The sequence below is a fragment of the Entamoeba histolytica genome, genomic scaffold (genome assembly GCF_000208925.1).
Source record: "Entamoeba histolytica HM-1:IMSS scf_1104750516297 genomic scaffold, whole genome shotgun sequence".
Lineage (NCBI taxonomy): Eukaryota > Evosea > Mastigamoebida > Endamoebidae > Entamoeba > Entamoeba histolytica.
In genome coordinates this window covers 1-18,348 of record NW_001914995.1, presented here as the reverse complement: position 1 = coordinate 18,348, position 18,348 = coordinate 1, and the positions used below count along the sequence as shown (strand labels likewise).

Genomic DNA, 18,348 nt, shown 5'->3' with positions numbered 1-18,348 from the left:
GATGATGAAGTACATTACCATTTGGTAATATTTTAACTTCCAATTGTGAAGATGCTAAACAAGTAGATATAATGAAAAGAAACAAAACAAAGTTCATTGTATTAGACTCAATTTTGTTTTTTTAGATTTTTAAAAGACTTTTGTTTTTTTTTTTATTTCATCTTTTAAATTACAAAAAGATATTTCTTATGAGATATTATCTTCTCTTTTTGTCATTAATATTCTCTTATGTTAAATCACAAAGTAACGAAGAATGTAATAGAATAAAGAATTGTTATGAATGTACAATTATTGGTTGTGAGTGGTGTAATAATCAATGTTCATTAACATTTTCTGATTGTTCCCCATCAATTAATCAACCATCAAAATGTGTTGATTGTTCATTAAAAACAAATTGTATGACATGTGCTAATAGTGGATGTTATTGGTGCACACCTTCAAATGAATGTCAGGCAATCCCAACGTGTGTTAAAAATACAATAACATCTCCAGGAAAATGTCCTTCTTCAAGTTCATTTTCTTCACAAAACACAAATATTATTTCATTAACTATCATCTTTACTCTTGTTATTGTTATTATATTAGGATATTCCATTTTTATATGTTTCAAAATAAGACATCCAACACGTCAACAATTTATTCCAGGAATGTTATCTCCATATCCCCCACCACCAGTTGATAATGAAGCAATTGTTCAATCAGATCTTAATATTCAATTAGTAAAACGTCAAAATGAAGAAGAATAACATAAACATATTTTTATGGTTTAAAAATCTATTTTTAAAGAAGAAAGTAAAAATAGAATAAAATAAAAAAAAAGGAAAATTAATTATTTAAAATAAATTGATGTTAGTTATAAAAATAATCAAAAAAAAAGAAAAAAACTACAAAAACAAGAAAGAGAAAATCAGAAAAAGATATAAAGAACTTCAAAAGATATAGTTTGTATTACAAGAAAAATGAGTATGTCCAATTCAGAATCAATAATTAATCCATCACAATGTATCGGACAAAATTTCCAACTTTCTGACTATCCTTCTATGATGACTATTTATAGTGCTGTAAGTAATTTAACAACATTAACCGATGATTGTATCGACTCAGGAAGTATGGCAGCACAACAAATCCAAGGTACAGAAAGTTCTTCTCATTTTGCACATTATAGTGAGTCTTCTTTAATGGCTACTGACTGTTCATCTCTAATGGATAGACAAAGTTCTAAATTGTCAAATAATCAAAATATTTTAGTTGAAGAGAATGAAAGTATTCCACAACTCGAAACAATTCCAGAAAATAGTGTTGTTCTTCCAGAAACTGTTGTTGAAGGAATAAAAGAACCAGCTACTCCAAAACAAGGTAAAAAGAAAAGAAGAGATAAACAAGGTGTTGTTTTAGTAAAAGATTCTAAAGTTCCAAAAGAAAAACATAAAAAGAGAGGAAAGAAGTAACGTATAATGTATTATGGTATAATTCAATTGTTTTGTTGAAACTCATTATATTTTATTTATTTATCTTCTTATTATTTTTTGACTTTTTATTTATCACAAATTAAATTATGAAATGAAAAGACATTTACTTAAAACCTAAATTACTTTATCAAATAAATTAAATTAATGCTTAAATTTTGTCTATTAATTGGACTATCTATTGCTTCTCAAGGAATAATGGATTATTACAATATCACTCCTTTTCTATTTAGCCTAAAAGAAAATTCTACTTTTGTTATTAATCTTGAGAGAAATGGAAGTTCTCAAAATCCTTTTGTGTCTTATTCACATAATTTGTCAATGATTGTATTTTATTTATGCTCAGTAGTATTTTGTCATTCATGTTTTATTTGGTATGAACCTTTTTATTCAACTACATTAATTACTTTTTTGACTATAATATATTTCTGTATGATTCATAAACTTGTTCATTTATTTGATAATACTCCTATAATTCCTATTGGTTTGTTTATCCTTAATTTATGGTATGTGATGTGCTTTGCTACTAACCAAAACAATTCAGTTTCATTGTTTCTACATATGGAAAATGGAATATTATCATTATTAAGTTTTTTTGCATTAAAAGTTTCAAGAATTGATAGGATTATTGGATTAACCTTTTTAATTGGAGAGATTCTAATTACTTTAATATGTTATTCTCTTGGAAAAAGAAAGGTTAACAAATTCCGTATTTCTATGTATGGTTCTAAACCATGTGAATTATCTTTATTTAGATTAATAGGATTTGTTCAAATTCAATGTGTTAATATTATTTTTATTATTTTGAATGGGATTTGTTGTATATTTTCATTATTTACTGAAAAATTAGCATTACAATACTTTCATATTCTTGTTAATTTTTTATTTATTGGGTTTATACTCTCAATAATTAAATACTTCAATAGAGATGGAATGATAGAGTCTGAACTAACAAAAATTCAATTGGTTAATGGAAGGTAATAAAGGATAATTAAAAAAAATTTAATTAAGTGAAATGACTTAAAGAAGATGAACCTTTTATAAATTAGTCATATCTAGAATGAAAACATATCATTTAATTGTAATTGTATTAATTTATTTTCATCAGTAGAAGCTTGTGGTTTATCTTTAATATTAGCTACTTCATTTTTCAATCTATTTAATGCAACAATGTTTACAGGTGGTTCAATTTTTGCGATAATAGCAAATATTTGGCTAAAAGAAATATTTGGACAGATTGAGTTGACTAAGTCTTGTGCTGAAATAACTTCTAATGAAACAACTGCTAAATCACATAATGACTTTAGTAAAACAAAATCCTCTTCATAACTATCATTTGAATAATCCCTAAGTAATTCACAAAATGCAGCAATTTGACATTTAATATAAAAGGTTATCTCTGCTGCAATACTTTTTTGTTTCATTAAATTATTAAAAACTAATCTATCATAATGAATCACAAACATTTTACAGAAATTAGAAACAATAGTAAGACTTAATTTATCTTTCTTCATAGAAGCAAGATATTCTTTTAATACTTCAAATGTTGCTTTTGGTCCAAGATTTGATTTTGAATCTGTAAAATATTTCATAATCATTGGTTGTAACTTATTTTCAATGTATTGGTATGTCATTAATAAACTTGAATTTAATTGTTTAAATAAATTATTAACAAATCGAGTATGAACATTTTTATCGCTTAAATTCTTTGATACAATTTCAGTATTAATTCTTTTAACTAATAATGCATTTACACCAATCCAATAAACATTTCTTTTTGGTGTTTCTAATGAAATAATTGAAATTGATTTTAACGATTGAACAATTTTATCAAGAAACTTTTGTTTTTCTGGTCGAATTGCCTTATTTTCACTTAATTTATCAAAAATAACATCTCCTGTTAATGGATGTTGTTTATCTGAAAATGTCATTTTACTTAAGAATATTTCTTCAATAATAAATTGATTTTCTTCTAAAGTAACATCCCCTTCTTCAACTCTATTTCTTTTTAATACTTGAACTTGATATGTTAAATCATCAATATCATTTAGTAATTTCTCTTTTTCTATTAATTGTTCATTAATGTCATCTTCTAATTGTTGTATTTCATCAACAACATCATCAAAATTAATTACAGTATCTTTAATAGTCATAGGCGTTGCATCTGTTAATATTTCTAAATCAAATTTAAGTCTTCCATTTGCAATAGGTAATTCAACTTCTTCTTTATTTTGACTTTCTAAATGAAGTGCTAGATTAAGTTCAATACTTCCAACTGCTTGTTTTTTACTTTTAAGTACTTGAATAAGTGTTATATGTAATGTTTTTTTTAAATATCTATACTTTTTTATGTCTCGTCGAATCTTTTCTTCAAATGAAAATTCTCCTAAACTTGCTTTCCCATCAACACAAATTGATCGTGGTAATATTCCACTTTCTTTTCCACATTTCCATTGAATATATAATGTTACTCCTGAAACTCCTTTTGCAGTTAATGTAATATTTTCAAGAGAAACTGCAATTTTCCATGTTTCAATACTTCTATTAGTCTTTTGTGACATTTATCATTTTCTCAATTCAGTTCTTTTTTCTGTTTTTGTTATTAGTTTTTTTATTAAAAATTTTTGTTTTGAGAAACAAAAAAAAATGGTTTAATAAAAAAATTATGAATTAATTACAAAATGTTGTTGGTCATATATTTAAATGTATTCAGCAAATAATTTACTATACTCATTATTTATTCTAATCATATAATTAATGTCATAATCCTTTTCTTCTGGTCTTCCTCTTTTTTCAATATTTTCCTTTTGTTTCAATGGATCACTACAATATAAAAGGAATAATGCACTTTTTGATTGTTTCCAGTATTCTTGACTCTGATATTTGACATATTCAAATATACCGTTAATAGTATATTTACAACTGTCTATTCGATTAATAATCATTTCATTAAATCTTGGAATACCATATGTAGTATAAAGGTCATCAACTCTAACTTTAAGGTCATTATATTCTTCTGTTGTCATTCTTCCTTGGAAATATGCCTCATTAGAAAATATGAAAATTGAATCAATTGGACTTCTTTCCATAATAACATATTTCATTTGTTTAGCTCTTTCTAATTGTTCTTTGAAACAATCAATAATAAATAATTGAAGTTCATACATAGACCCTTTTCCTTTTAATGTTTCTTCAAGCATTTTCTTTCCTGTACTTGGTTTAAAATCAATATATTCTTTAATAAAGATTCGTTCTTTTTTAGGAAGACTTCTTTTTAAATTATGAATAAGTGTAGACTTTCCTACTCCAACACCTCCTGTAATAACAATAAATTGTTGGTATTTCATAATACCGTTGAATGATTTTCTTAGTTCTGTTTCTAATTGTTAAATTTGAAGGGTTACATGTCATAGAATCTTCTTATCTCTTTTTTTCTCATTTTTTCTGTAAAAAAATTGGAAATTTTTCAAGGGTTTCTCTTTTTTTATTTTTTATTTGACTTTTTTCTTGAACTTTTCATCTCTTTTTTTTTTTCTTATGTACTAACAAAAAAGAAAAAACATAAAATGATAAAGAAAATGTTATTTAACCAAACAGTTTAAAAACGTTAAATGCAGAAAGAGTTGAGAAGGAAAGAACAAGAAGATAAGAACATATAAGAACTATTGCATACTTCTTGTTTAATTTACCGTTAATAGAAATGAATATTAAAGTAATTAATAACTGTACAATCAAATATGTTGTTGAAAAGAATAATGAATCAGTCATTACTATTTGTTGAGACTTAGGAAAATGAAGAATTGAACGAGCTAAAACACCACCTCCAAGTCCTATTAATAAATTAAAACAAGGTCCTCCATACGAAGCAATAATTCCCATTTCTGAATAACCTTGAGAACTAACAATTACATTTGAAACAAAATCACCAACTGAATTTCCCCAACATAATACAGTTAAACCAAGAATTGAAGAATCAATTTTCATAGCAACTCCAATTGATTGAAGAAGTGCAACTAATTCACTTGCGAATATATAAATGTATAAAACACTAATAACAAATCCATATAAATTGATAATAATAGAAGGGATTTGTGTTTCAGTGAAATGAATAATTAAAATAATTCCAATTGATAAAATAAAAGGAATAATGAAATATTTTAAAGGTAATTGAGAAACAATACAAATAGGTAAAGGAGATAAAGCAAAAGAAATAAGTAAATTTTTTCTATTATCAGAAATATGAGGAGTAGTAAATTCCATAATAAACCTAAAAGGAATTGATAATATTAATAATATTTTATTAAACCAATTAGTAAGTTTAATTTGTTCTAATATATTATATTGACTTGTAAATCCTTTATCTGAAGAAATATTATTATTTAAAGTAGTACATTCATTAGAAGAATTTAATTCTTCATCAATATTGTTTAATGTATTATCAATTAATTTAGTTTTATTTTCAGAGTCTAGTTGTTCAGAAATTTTAATTAAAGGTTTGTTTTTGGTTATATATCCAATGAAACAAACATATAAAATGTAAATAAGAATAAATATAATAGAATGTATTATTGATACACTTCCTGTTGTACAAATAAAATATACAAATAATAATGCAAGTATATAACAACTGATATTATGAATTAATGTTTCTGGCATTTTTATATCTTCTTTTCCTAATAAAACAATACTTGCTACTATAATACTACTTACAAAACATCCTGATCCTATCACTTCTGCTGTTGCTAATTCAACATCTCCTGTATTATAAATAGCTACAAATGTACTAAAAACATCAGGAGCTCCATTTCCAATTGCTAAAATTGTAATTCCAGCTAAATCAGCAGACATAGAAAGATGTTTACTGAGAATTGTTAATATTGGAACAAAATGATCTGATGAAGAAACTGATAATAAATAAAATATAATTATAATTCCAATTACCATACAAACAAGTACTATCCAATATGAATTATAACAATATAGTAATTCTAAATAATTAATTAAAAATGATACATCTTCACAGTTTTGAAGAATATAACTACATTGTCCTTCTTTTGGTAATACACATTCTCCATAAACATTTATAATACAAAATAATATAATATAAATTTTATTCATCTGTTTCATTCTTTTTTCTTTAACAAAATGTTTTATTAAAATTCAATATTTTTAAGTTCTTTTTTAGTTCTTCTTATTTTATTTTTTTTTTAATAACATTTTTTTAAAAAATTGTGTTATTATCTTCTTTATCCCAAAAACCAAAAACATATTAAAAACCCTTAGGGTTTTATTATAAAATCTCAAATAATTGTTAATTAGTATCATTAATTCATGTCTTTGACTGACCAAATTCATCATGCATGTCAACTTTCATTATCAGGTAATAATAATAGTTTAACACAAGCAAATGAAATGTTTAATGTGATGTTTAATAATCCAGAATTTGGTACAACAGCTATTAACATTCTTTCTAACACACAAGAGCCGTTAGTTGTTCAACAGATTGTTTCAATTAATTTCAAACATTATATCAAATTAATTTGGGAAAATTTAAACGAAGAACCAAAAGCAAAATTATGTGAATTATTAATGCAATTAATCATCCGATCCCCAGGTGTAGTACAAACCCAATTAATAGAAACACTAAGATTCATTTTAGTAATGGATTTTCCAGGTAAATGTGGAGGATTATTACAAATTATTCAATCATTAATTCAAAATCCAGAAATTATTTCAAATGAAATATCATTTAAAGGAGTTATGGCAAGTATTAATACATTTGCTAAATCATTTAGATTTCAAACAGAAAATTATGCTCCAATGATGCAATTTATAGAAATAATATTTCCTACATGTTTAAGAATATTAATTACAGCAATTCAAAATAGAATGTATGTTCATACAAGACTTTGTTTTAAATTATTTAAATACATTATTTATACTAAAGTTCCTTCATTCTTTAATAAAGAAACTATTGATTTATTTTATACTAATGCTATTGCATTTTTACAACAACCATTTACTTTTAATAATAACGATGAAAAAAATGCTCAATGTTCTTCTTTAATTGGACTTATTCGTGGAACTTCTTCATTTATTAGTCATAATACTAGTAAGGCATCTCGAGCTACTCAAACAGTTACATATTTTGTTGATAATATTGCAACACAATTTATTAATGCAATGCTTCCTCATTTAAATTTAGCAATACCAAGTAAATTAATGTTTTATGAAATTTCATTATTATCACATTGTTTAAAAACAAGTAAATTGTCTAAAGTTATTCTTCAATTCTTCCCTGTTTTATTTGAAAAAATTATATTTAGACAAATTATGGTTACTCCTAATGAATTAGAAGAAATGAAAACTGCTCCTGTTGATTATCTTAGAAATAGAGATGAAGATGACGACTTTGGTTCTATTGATGGAAGAACTGCATCAATTAACTTTATAAGAGCAACAATACAATATAGAGCAAAAACATTCCTTCCATATTATATTCAACCATTATTAAGTCTTATTCCTGTTGATCAAAGTGGTCTTGAAAAAGATCCAATAATTATTGATTGTGCATGTTTTATTATGGGAAAAATTTGTGGTCAATTTGTTATTTCAAAAGATTATGCTAAGTATGTACCAAGTATTTTAAGTGTTACAGTTCCATTATTATTATCTAGTGGAAATACATTATTAATTAGAAGAGGATGTGACTTAGCTGGTATTGTATTTAGAATACTTAATTTCCAAAAAACAAGTGTATTACCAGATTATGTTATTAAAGTAGTTCAAATGATGTTCCAACTTTTAAGTAGTAATGATGTTATTGCAAGAGTATCAGCTGGATCAGTAATTGGTATATTTGTAGATTATAATTGTTTGAGTGATTCATTTAAGTCAGTATTAGTTCAATTATTTGAAGTATTATTACAAACTATTAAAGTCTTTGAAAGTGAAAATGTAGTTGAAACATTATCTGAATTAATTAAAAGATTCCCAAATGAAACAAGACCACACTCAATTGACATTGTTAAAGCATTATTAGATGTATTAATTTCTATTGAAAATAATTATGGAGAACTTGATGAAAATGCACAAATAAATGCCACATTTTCTGCTTCATCTGCAGTTACTTCAATAACAGATATTATGAGAATGAATTCAACAAGTATTGAGTCAATGAATATTTTTATTGAATTATTCCTTCCATATATTAATAGATTATTAACATCTGATAGTTTATTTGCTAAGGATAGTCTTGAAAATACATTTTCTTTAGCATGTGAACTTGTTAGATTAGCACCAACACCTTTAAATCCAAGAATTCAAGACTTATTTACTATTATATTAAATGTTAGTTTAAATATGAGTTATGATGGATTAACAAGTGCAGAACCACTTATTACAGTATTTATTGCTAAGCAACCAGAATTATTAAATATTCCAACTAATATGCAATTAGTAATGAAATTAATTAATTCTGTTCTTTCTTCTCCTGACATTGATATTGAGGCATTATGCGTATTTAGAATTGCCCAAGCAGTATTGCTTTGTTGTGATGGACAAGTTGATACATTTGTTGAATTTCTTATTAAAACTACATTACCATTATTAAGAGACCCACAATCAATGTTAGCTTTACAAGGGACAGAAGTTATTTTATATTGTATTTTCTATAACACTAGATTGACTATTACAATTTTAAATTCATTAGGAATTCTTAATCAATTCTTTTCTTTATGGAATAGTTTTATTCCAAAGAAACTTCCTTCTCTTTCTGACAAAAAGATTACCATTGTTGCATTAATGTCATTAATGACACTTCCTGTTGATCAATTACCAGATTTTATTAAAAATAATTTAACTGGATTCTATAATACTGTTATTACATTACTTGTTGAAACAGAAAATCAAAGAAAGAAATGTGAAGAATATAAAATTAAAAATGCTCATAATTTATCTAAATCTATTAGAGATTCTACTATTCAAAATTTAAATGATGACGAAGATGTAGTTTATGAAGATATAAACAATTTAGAAAATTATGACTTTGATGATTATTTAGATGACTTTAGTGATGACATTATAGATAGTGATGAAGATGAACTTGTTAATTTAGATGAAAGAGAAATATTCTTTGAAATATTAAAGAGAGTAATGGAAGGTGATTTAAAGGATGAACGACATGCAGCTGCTATTAGAAATTTACCAGAAGGATTGAGAGGTGTTGTTCAAACAATTATCATTGAACAAACAGCAAAACAACAACAGAATTAATACAAAATGAATAAAAAAATTAATTTAAAGATTTTTTAATAAGAAAATAATTAATTGAAGTAATTAAGTTTAATATTAAATTATAAGAACTAAATAAAAATGAAGAATTATAATTATTAATTATTTATAATAAAAAAACTATAATTTTTAATGGTTATTTCTTTAAAATAAATTATAAAAAACAATAAGTATAACTTGATTTTTATAATATAATTGTTTTAGATATTTCCTTTTGTAACACACTATATTAGTATATTCATTTTGTATTAAAAGTTATTTTATCTAAAAAATTAAGACTTAATCATATAATTTATTTTTTTTTTATTCTCAATAAATATTAATTTTATGTTATTTTATTTACATTTTAAACAAAAGAAGAATATGTTGCATAATTACAACATATTGAAGAAATTGAAATAATCACTTCTCAAAATGAAGAAAATCCAATTGTGGATATATCTAATAATTAACTTTTTTTTTTAGATGTCGATGTTTTTTTTCTTGTTTATTGAGAATTTTTCTTTTTTAAAACTATTTCATATTAAATATGTTATGTCTTTTTATTTTATTAACTATTTATGATTGTATCTAAACAGTTGAAGTTTTTAACGTTTCAATCTCTTGATGTTTTCGTGATTGTTATGTATTGATTTATTTAGGCTTGGTATTATTTTTTAATTCTATCACCTTCTTTGTTCTTTTTTTTTATTATCAGATCGAAGGTGTCACTGCTGAAACACCACACAAACCCTAGTACAAATCAAGTATTGACTCTCTTTGTTATTATTTGATTATGATGTATTTGAATTAGAAATGGATAAGGGAATGCTATAATAAATACAATATATTATGATAGAATATTACATATTGTAATATAAGAATCTGCTGAAGTGTGGTTAAGATTAAAAGAAGATTATTCAAAGAAAGACTAAAAGAAGATTATTCAAAGAAAGACTAAAAGAAATATAGTCAAAGTAATATGATGTTAATGAAATGTTCAATTCTCTCATTCATAAAATATGGAAAAAGAAATTATTTAAAATTAAGACAGAAAATAAACAAAAGGCTAAAAAGAAGGAATAATCAGAAGATGTTTGAGAAGATATTAATAAAAAGAAATAAAGTAAAGAAATACTTTTTCTCATACTCCTACAAAAACTTAAAAGAATAGTTAAACAAAAAGATTACTCTTTTAAAACAAGCTCAGGAATGTTATTAGTCTTTACTGAACAAGAAAGAATATATGAAAAATCTATTACCATTTAATTAACTATTTCTTAATTAATAATATATTATTAATTATTAGGGTTTGATTTTCTTTAAAAAACAGACTAAATTATAGTTCAAATTATTTTGTTTCTATAACATATTGTATTTTATTTATTCATATTATTTTACTTTAAAAAAATCATTTGATGTTATTGAAAAACTAATTAGATTTAATTTTTTTATAACGTTTGAATGATTCTATCATTTTTTCTATTGAAATATATTCTCTTAGATTCTTTGATCTTCCTGTTATAACATCTTCTTTTCTTTTATTTATGAAAGATTCTATTAAGAAAAGTGTTATATAACCATTATGTTTTATTTGTCCAATACATTCATTAATTTTTATAGAATAAATTATTGGTTCATTTGGTAATTCTAACACACTCATTAATTGTTTATTCATTCCTCTCATAAACTCTGGATATTTAACATTCCCATATTTAATATGTACTACACAATCTTTTCTTTCTTTCCCTGTTATATTAATTCTATTAACATATGCTATGAATCCATATTTATTTTTTGATGAAAATGGGAATATAATTGTTTGTATTTCATTAATATTATGTGGTAATTGATATATATTATTATTCATTGAAAAACCACATAACATACATTTTGGTGGAACATTAAATGTTTTCATTATCTTCTCAAATTCATCTTCTGTTAATATACTATCATATTCATGTATTTCATCAGTATATATTTCAATTTGAGATAGTTGAGTGTTAGAATTTTGTGAATGAATTGATGACATTCTTTCTTCAATATTATCTTCTTCACATTTACTTTTTTCAGGAATTCTACACTTCTTCAATTGAAATGGAGCAATTTCATTAAAAAATACTTCTTTTGAAGTTCTTTTCCTAATATCAACTTTATTCCTTGGATGTACATTTGTATTATGTTTTATTTTATTTACAATTACATTTGCTATCAAAGTATAATTATTTGGTAAATCAATATTAGAAATTGATTTATCAGTCCAATTTACTTTAATTTCTTTTGATTTAAAAGCAAATGATGGAAGGTCATCATAATTAATAAGATATTTTAATGACATAGTTTTTCTTTCTTTCATCAAATGATAACAAGGCCATGCTACTTTAGGATTAACATTTCTTATTTGACAACTAATACAATAATGAGTGTCATCACATATTACATTATTATTTAATACGTTGTATTGAGATTTTAAGACTTTCTTTGAAAATTCAGTCAATAAATTAAAATGAGGAACATTTTTATCTATAATTTCATCAGGAAGATCAATCCCAATTATATTACTAAACATTGTATTTGCAAGTGCATAAATATTGTCTGTTAATAAATATAAAGGAAGATTATTATGATTAATTATTTTTTTTAAATGTCCAAAGAAACCTTCTACTCGATTTGTTGTAAAATCACGATACATTCCATATTTGATACATTCTGAAGGAATCCAATTTTCTTTGTGTTGAATTAAATCAATTAAACACATTAATCCTTTATTAATATTTAATTCTTTTGCTTCTTCTATCATTTGTTCAATATTATCTTGTAATGTGTTATGTCTATCTGTTGAATTTATAATATCACTTGTATCTGGTTCAAACAATTGATCATCATTTTCTTCTTCATCATTACTTTCATTATCACCATAACAAGTATTTTCATCATCATCACTATCTTCTTCTATATTTTTAATATTTTTCATTATAATACTTTTCCATGTTTCAATTAAATCATTTTCATTTAATTTCATATTCATTGTTAAATGAAATAATTTCATTATTATATGATCATTCTTAAAATATTTTTTCAAAGATCTTTCTATATGAATTCTACAGAAAAATAGTTTAGAATGAGGAAATAAAAGTTTTAAAGCATTGTATTGAGCAATGCAACGATCACAAACAATTATTTGAGGAGTATAATTTAAAATGTTATAAAGTTGATGAAGAAAGAATTTATATGAACATTCAGATTGATCAAATAAATAACCAAAAGAAAGAAGTTGGTTAAAAGAATTATCATCTTTTACAATAATAACATATAAATTTTTATTATATATATTTGTTTTAGCAGTATCATCAACATACCATTTTCTTTTACTATATTCCATTTGAGCCACTTTCTTATGAATGAATAACATAGAATGAATATACCCATTAGTGAAAGTATTTGTTAATTTAATAAATGACTCATTTTCAAAAAATGTTTCTGAAAGAAATATATTTTCTAAAATGTGATTTTTATCTTCTTCTCTCTGAATTTGTCTAAATTTTCTAAAAGGAATTTGAATATGAGGATGATTTGCAATAAATTTTATTATTTCATTATTTGCTTTTGGAATTAATTGTTTCTCACATTTTAACAAAGGACAAGTTTTTGATACAACAAAAAAATAATCTAAAGGATGTTTATGTTCATTAATTTCTATAATATTATTTTTATTATCAAATCCTAATCTTAAAATTATTTTATATTCACAATCTCTTCCTTTACACGTTTCCTTTGTTTTTCCTGAGTGATTACAATAAAATATAATTTTTATATTATTTTTATTTACTTTTGTAGATTTTGTATGGATAGGAAGAAATAAAATTATTATTAATTTTCTAAGGGTATTGATAACAGCATTTTTATCGTCTGAGTCATGAATTTTAATGTCATTGTGAATATATGTCTTAAATATTTCAATTCTTTTTTCATATTCTATTTCTTTTGGAACCATCAATTCCGATGCAAACATTTCTTTTTGTACAACTCTTAATTTTACTTGTTCATACCAATTTACTGTTTTACAAACATTCACCATCCTTTCTATAATTCTTCTTATTACTCCATTTAATTTATTCAAATCAATAATTAGTGATTCAATATTTTGTGAATATAATAATTTTGACGTTAAAATAAGTATTTCATCCATAATATCTTTGCTAATATAATGGTTGTATTGATTAATAATAACATTCATTGTTTCTTTAATTTCATTTTGAGCATCTTTCAACGTAGTTTGCTTGTAGACACAATTATTAATAACATTTGATAGATTTAAAGAGATTTTCTCAAAAATATGTTCAGTCATTCACGGATGGGTACGAAAATTAGCAAAGAAAAAATGCATCTAAATAATTTACAAAAAAGAAAAAAGATGCAAAAAAATTTGCATCCATAGAATTTTCCACTTTATTATATTTTGCTCCTAAAATAAAAATAAATAAAAAATATGATAAATACAGAATATATAAATATTTATGTTTATATTTTATAATCATTTGTATTCATTTTGTATGAAATATTAATGAAATAGATTATTTGATGATTCATATTTAATTATTTTTATTCTTTTTATTCTTTTATTATTATGTTATTTATCTATCGTATTTTTATATATTTATTTCTCTGTTTATATTATTTATCTATCATCTTCTTATTATCTATATATTATTATATTATTATATTATTCTTATTTTATGTTTTTTATGTTTATATTATTTAGATTTTCTTATTGTTATTCTTTTATATTTAAATGTATTTTATTATTTGAATATTCATCTTTATCATTTTTATATTCTTATCATTTTTATATTATTATCATTTATATCTATTTTTATTTTATATTTATTCTCTTTTGATTTATATTAATTTTATCTTTTATACTTTGATTTTATTATTATATCATTGACTATCATTTCTCATTTTATTTATCATTTATTCTTATTATTCTTTTGTTTTATATTCTATCTATGTTATATATTCATATCATTTTCATTTATATTTTATCACTTATTATATGTTACATGTTATAATAACATAACACATATGATTGAATATATAATAAACATCATGTTTAAATTATACATATAAATAATAAACATAAAAAAGAGTAAAATATTTTTCATTAATAAAATATTGTTAATCATTTTACACAATTAAATTAGACACTTATTATTGAATATTTCTAATTTTTACATTAAAAATACACTTTTTATTTCTTCTTTTATTATCTATTCTATTTTATTACTCTTTATCTTCTTCTACTTTTTCTTAGTTTCATAATTTTATTTTTCATCACCTTCTACTTCTTATTTCTTTTTATTCTTTTATATCTTTCTCTTCTTTTTCCATTATTTGCTTTTTTCGTTGCCCTTTTTAAGAAATAATCAATTAGTTTAAGTAGCATGAACCAGTAGTTTCATTATAATCATAACTTACTATACTGAGAACATTAGAGAAAGTGAAATCACCTAAGATTCTTTGAAGACCAAATGGCATATTATTTAATAGGATCTGTAGATAATCATTATATTCAATAGAAACAATATGATGATTAATAGTAAGTGAGGAGTAAGCATTTTCTCCAAATAAGAAGAATGAGTCATTAAGATTAAATGACAAACTACTTTCTAATGGAACTTGAATTTGACTCTCACTTGTATTACAGTACATAATAACGTCATATTTTGTTTTCTTATCATTAATTAGAAATAAGAATCCTATTCCATATATCTTTTCATTAGTATTATCATTATTATCATTATTATCATTATTAGATAATTTAACATTAAATCTTAGGTCATAATTAGCCTTTGTTCTAAATAATTCAGTCTTTAAACTAGTCATATCAACATTAATTTGAGAAGTATCACTATTCTCTACTATTGCTGTAGCACTTTTCATATTAGTAGGATCAAATTGAAGAATCTGATCTACTTTATAGACAGTAATATTACCAGCATAATCATTTATATCAAAGTTCTTTGCTGTAGGTTTTGGAGTAAGTCCACTTCTTCTTGTGGATGCTATTGCACGTCTTGATCTCATAATTTTTCTTAGTTTTAGTGAAAAATAAAGAAAGAAAGAATAAGAGAACGATTAATTAGATTCTAGTAATGATATTATTATCATTGAATCTTTATCTTATAAGAGACTAAAAAAGACATAAAAAGATAGTTACAAGAACAACTATCATTGAAAATAATGGATTCATCATTTCAGCACTATTATCAACATGATTATAATTATAGTCATAATCTAAATTTAATCCTGGTAATTCTTCTTTTGAAGGGTCAATATAAAAATAATTTTTCTGAGTATTTGCAAAACAAATATCTAAATCATTAGTGAAGTTATTAACAAAGTCTAAACAATATGAGTCAGAGTATTCACCACCATAAATTGTATTATTTACTATAGTGATATTTAACCATCTTCCATTGTCAGGAAAACATAATTTCTTTTTAGAAAAAATAGTTTGTAAGTTTTTACATCCTTGGTCATGATATGTATAAATGAGAAGATATGAATTCCTAATTTCATCAATAGTAGAATAATTAATTTGAAGTGTACGGTTTTCAATGGGAGCAAATGCATTTTTACAATTCTCCATAGTACTGTAATAAGTAAAATTCATATGTGTATTATTGTTATAAAAGAAATAAGCAGCATAATCACTAAAATCAATACAACTATTAAGAGGATAATATTCAGTTTGATATTCATTGTTAACATATTTAAAGTAATTGTATGGCTTATCCTCATTTATAGAATTAAGTACATTGTCTTGTGCATCAATAATATCATAGAGATATCTTCCTTCAACATTAATAACTGTTAAAATAATAAAAAAAAACATTGAACAAATCTTAGTGGTAATCTATCTTATTTAGTTTAAGGGTATTATTAGATGGGTACGAAAATTAGCAAAGAAAAAATGCATCTAAATAATTTACAAAAAAGAAAAAAGATGCAAAAAAATTTGCATCCATAGAATTTTCCATTTATTATATTTTGCTCCTAAAATAAAAATAAATAAAAAATAAAAAGTATGATAAATACAAAATATGTAAATATTTATGTTTATATTTTATGATCACTTGTATTCATTTTGTATGAAATATTAATGAAATAGATGATTTGATGAATCATATTTAATTATTTTTATTCTTTTTATTCTTTTATTTATATGTTATTTATCTATCGTATTTTTATATTTATTTCTCTGTTTATATTATTTATCTATCATCTTCTTATTATCTATATATTATTATATTATTATATTCTTCTTATTTTATTATTTTTATGTTTATATTCTTTAGATTTTCTTATTGTTATTCTTTTATATTTAAATGTATTTTATTATTTGTTTATTCATCTTTATCATTTTTATATTCTTATCATTTTTATATTATTATCATTTATTCTCTTTTGATTTATATTAATATTAATTTTATCTTTTATACTTTGATTTTATTATTATATCATTGACTATCATTTCTCGTTTTATTTATCATTTATTCTTATTATTCTTTTGTTTTTTTCTATATTCTATATCATATATTCATATCATTTTCATTTATATTTTATCACTTATTATATGTTATAATAACATAACACATATGATTGAATATATAATAAACATCATGATGAAGTTATACATATAAATAATAACATAAAAAATAATAAAATATTTTTCAATAATAAAATAATATTAATTATTTTACATCATTAAATTAGACACTTTTATTGATTATTTCTAATTTTTACATTAAAAATACACTTTTTATTTCTTCTTTTATCATCTCTTTGTGATTTATTATTTTTATATTCTTCTTCTACTTTATTTTTATTCTTTTATATATTTTTATTCTTTTTATATTATTTGTTTTTCGTTGTTTTTCTATTTCTTTCTTCTATTATTTATCAATTTTATATTCATTTATTCTTTTTATTTCTTTTTTATTAATTCTTGAGTATTGTATATTTCTTTATTATTTCATTTGTGTATTATCAAAATATATGTTTTATTGATTTTATGTTGAATAAAATATTGAATAAATCAATATTTTCATTCTTAATTATTCATTCTTTATTCTGAAATGTTGTGTATATTTATTATATTAAATGAATATGATGAATGAATATCAATATTATTGTTTATTTGATTTTAAAAAATAATAAATGAATATGAAATAATAAATGAAATAAAATAAAGAAGACAATGAAATGATAATGAAATAGAATAATCTAATATTGAACAAATTAAATAAAGAATATATTGAATATATCATTATTGTTACTTTATTATTTATTATTTCAATTATTAAATATTAATAAATTATTATTCATGAATATTTAATTGATTGATATTTTACAATTTCATTTTCATTTTATTTAATAAATGAAATATAAATAATAAATGAATGAATAATAATGTAATATATGAAATAATAAAAAGAAAGATAAATAATAAAGAAATATGATGTATTTAATATATAATATAATTTATTATCAAATATAATAATAATATCAAATGATGATTTATTTTTATTTCAAAATATTTTGCATC

General features: G+C 22.5%; 10 protein-coding genes across 10 annotated transcripts, besides 2 other annotated features; 4 read left to right on the top strand and 6 right to left on the bottom strand.

Annotated features, from left to right (window-relative positions):
• Positions 1 to 188: 188 nt before the first annotated feature.
• On the top strand, positions 189 to 746 carry EHI_001820 (uncharacterized protein; the record flags this gene model as incomplete). The annotated part of the gene is made up of 1 exon (XM_644528.1): positions 189 to 746. One exon carries the CDS (start codon positions 189 to 191, stop codon positions 744 to 746), a length of 558 nt encoding a protein of 185 aa, XP_649620.1.
• Positions 747 to 959: 213 nt separating this feature from the next.
• EHI_001810 (uncharacterized protein) lies at positions 960 to 1,448 on the top strand (the record flags this gene model as incomplete). Its single annotated transcript, XM_644955.1, has 1 exon — positions 960 to 1,448. The coding sequence occupies one exon, from the start codon at positions 960 to 962 to the stop codon at positions 1,446 to 1,448; it is 489 nt and encodes a 162-aa protein (XP_650047.1).
• A 165-nt stretch (positions 1,449 to 1,613) lies between these two features.
• On the top strand, positions 1,614 to 2,447 carry EHI_001800 (uncharacterized protein; the record flags this gene model as incomplete). Its single annotated transcript, XM_644530.1, has 1 exon — positions 1,614 to 2,447. One exon carries the CDS (start codon positions 1,614 to 1,616, stop codon positions 2,445 to 2,447), a length of 834 nt encoding a protein of 277 aa, XP_649622.1.
• A 74-nt stretch (positions 2,448 to 2,521) lies between these two features.
• Positions 2,522 to 4,027, bottom strand: EHI_001790 (uncharacterized protein; the record flags this gene model as incomplete). The annotated part of the gene is made up of 1 exon (XM_644531.2): positions 2,522 to 4,027. The coding sequence occupies one exon, from the start codon at positions 4,025 to 4,027 to the stop codon at positions 2,522 to 2,524; it is 1,506 nt and encodes a 501-aa protein (XP_649623.1).
• An 86-nt stretch (positions 4,028 to 4,113) lies between these two features.
• EHI_001780 (uncharacterized protein) lies at positions 4,114 to 4,814 on the bottom strand. Its single transcript, XM_644945.2, has one exon. The coding sequence runs from the start codon at positions 4,811 to 4,813 to the stop codon at positions 4,166 to 4,168; it is 648 nt and encodes a 215-aa protein (XP_650037.1). The 5' UTR covers position 4,814; the 3' UTR covers positions 4,114 to 4,165.
• Positions 4,815 to 5,051: 237 nt separating this feature from the next.
• Positions 5,052 to 6,593, bottom strand: EHI_001770 (sodium/calcium exchanger protein, putative; the record flags this gene model as incomplete). Its single annotated transcript, XM_644532.2, has 1 exon — positions 5,052 to 6,593. One exon carries the CDS (start codon positions 6,591 to 6,593, stop codon positions 5,052 to 5,054), a length of 1,542 nt encoding a protein of 513 aa, XP_649624.2.
• Positions 6,594 to 6,797: 204 nt separating this feature from the next.
• EHI_001760 (importin, putative) lies at positions 6,798 to 9,740 on the top strand (the record flags this gene model as incomplete). Its single annotated transcript, XM_644533.1, has 1 exon — positions 6,798 to 9,740. The coding sequence occupies one exon, from the start codon at positions 6,798 to 6,800 to the stop codon at positions 9,738 to 9,740; it is 2,943 nt and encodes a 980-aa protein (XP_649625.1).
• A 382-nt stretch (positions 9,741 to 10,122) lies between these two features.
• Positions 10,123 to 10,221: a repeat region.
• A 235-nt stretch (positions 10,222 to 10,456) lies between these two features.
• Positions 10,457 to 11,020: a repeat region.
• A 149-nt stretch (positions 11,021 to 11,169) lies between these two features.
• On the bottom strand, positions 11,170 to 14,085 carry EHI_001750 (uncharacterized protein; the record flags this gene model as incomplete). Its single annotated transcript, XM_644534.2, has 1 exon — positions 11,170 to 14,085. The coding sequence occupies one exon, from the start codon at positions 14,083 to 14,085 to the stop codon at positions 11,170 to 11,172; it is 2,916 nt and encodes a 971-aa protein (XP_649626.2).
• Positions 14,086 to 15,167: 1,082 nt separating this feature from the next.
• EHI_001740 (uncharacterized protein) lies at positions 15,168 to 15,824 on the bottom strand (the record flags this gene model as incomplete). Its single annotated transcript, XM_644535.1, has 1 exon — positions 15,168 to 15,824. One exon carries the CDS (start codon positions 15,822 to 15,824, stop codon positions 15,168 to 15,170), a length of 657 nt encoding a protein of 218 aa, XP_649627.1.
• A 106-nt stretch (positions 15,825 to 15,930) lies between these two features.
• Positions 15,931 to 16,635, bottom strand: EHI_001730 (uncharacterized protein; the record flags this gene model as incomplete). Its single annotated transcript, XM_644536.1, has 1 exon — positions 15,931 to 16,635. One exon carries the CDS (start codon positions 16,633 to 16,635, stop codon positions 15,931 to 15,933), a length of 705 nt encoding a protein of 234 aa, XP_649628.1.
• Between the last annotated feature and the right edge of the window lie 1,713 nt (positions 16,636 to 18,348).

Excerpts from the sequence above, each read along its gene's own strand:
- EHI_001780 (XM_644945.2), bottom strand. The coding sequence starts at position 4,813 with ATGAAATACCAACAATTTATTGTTATTACAGGAGGTGTTGGAGTAGGA.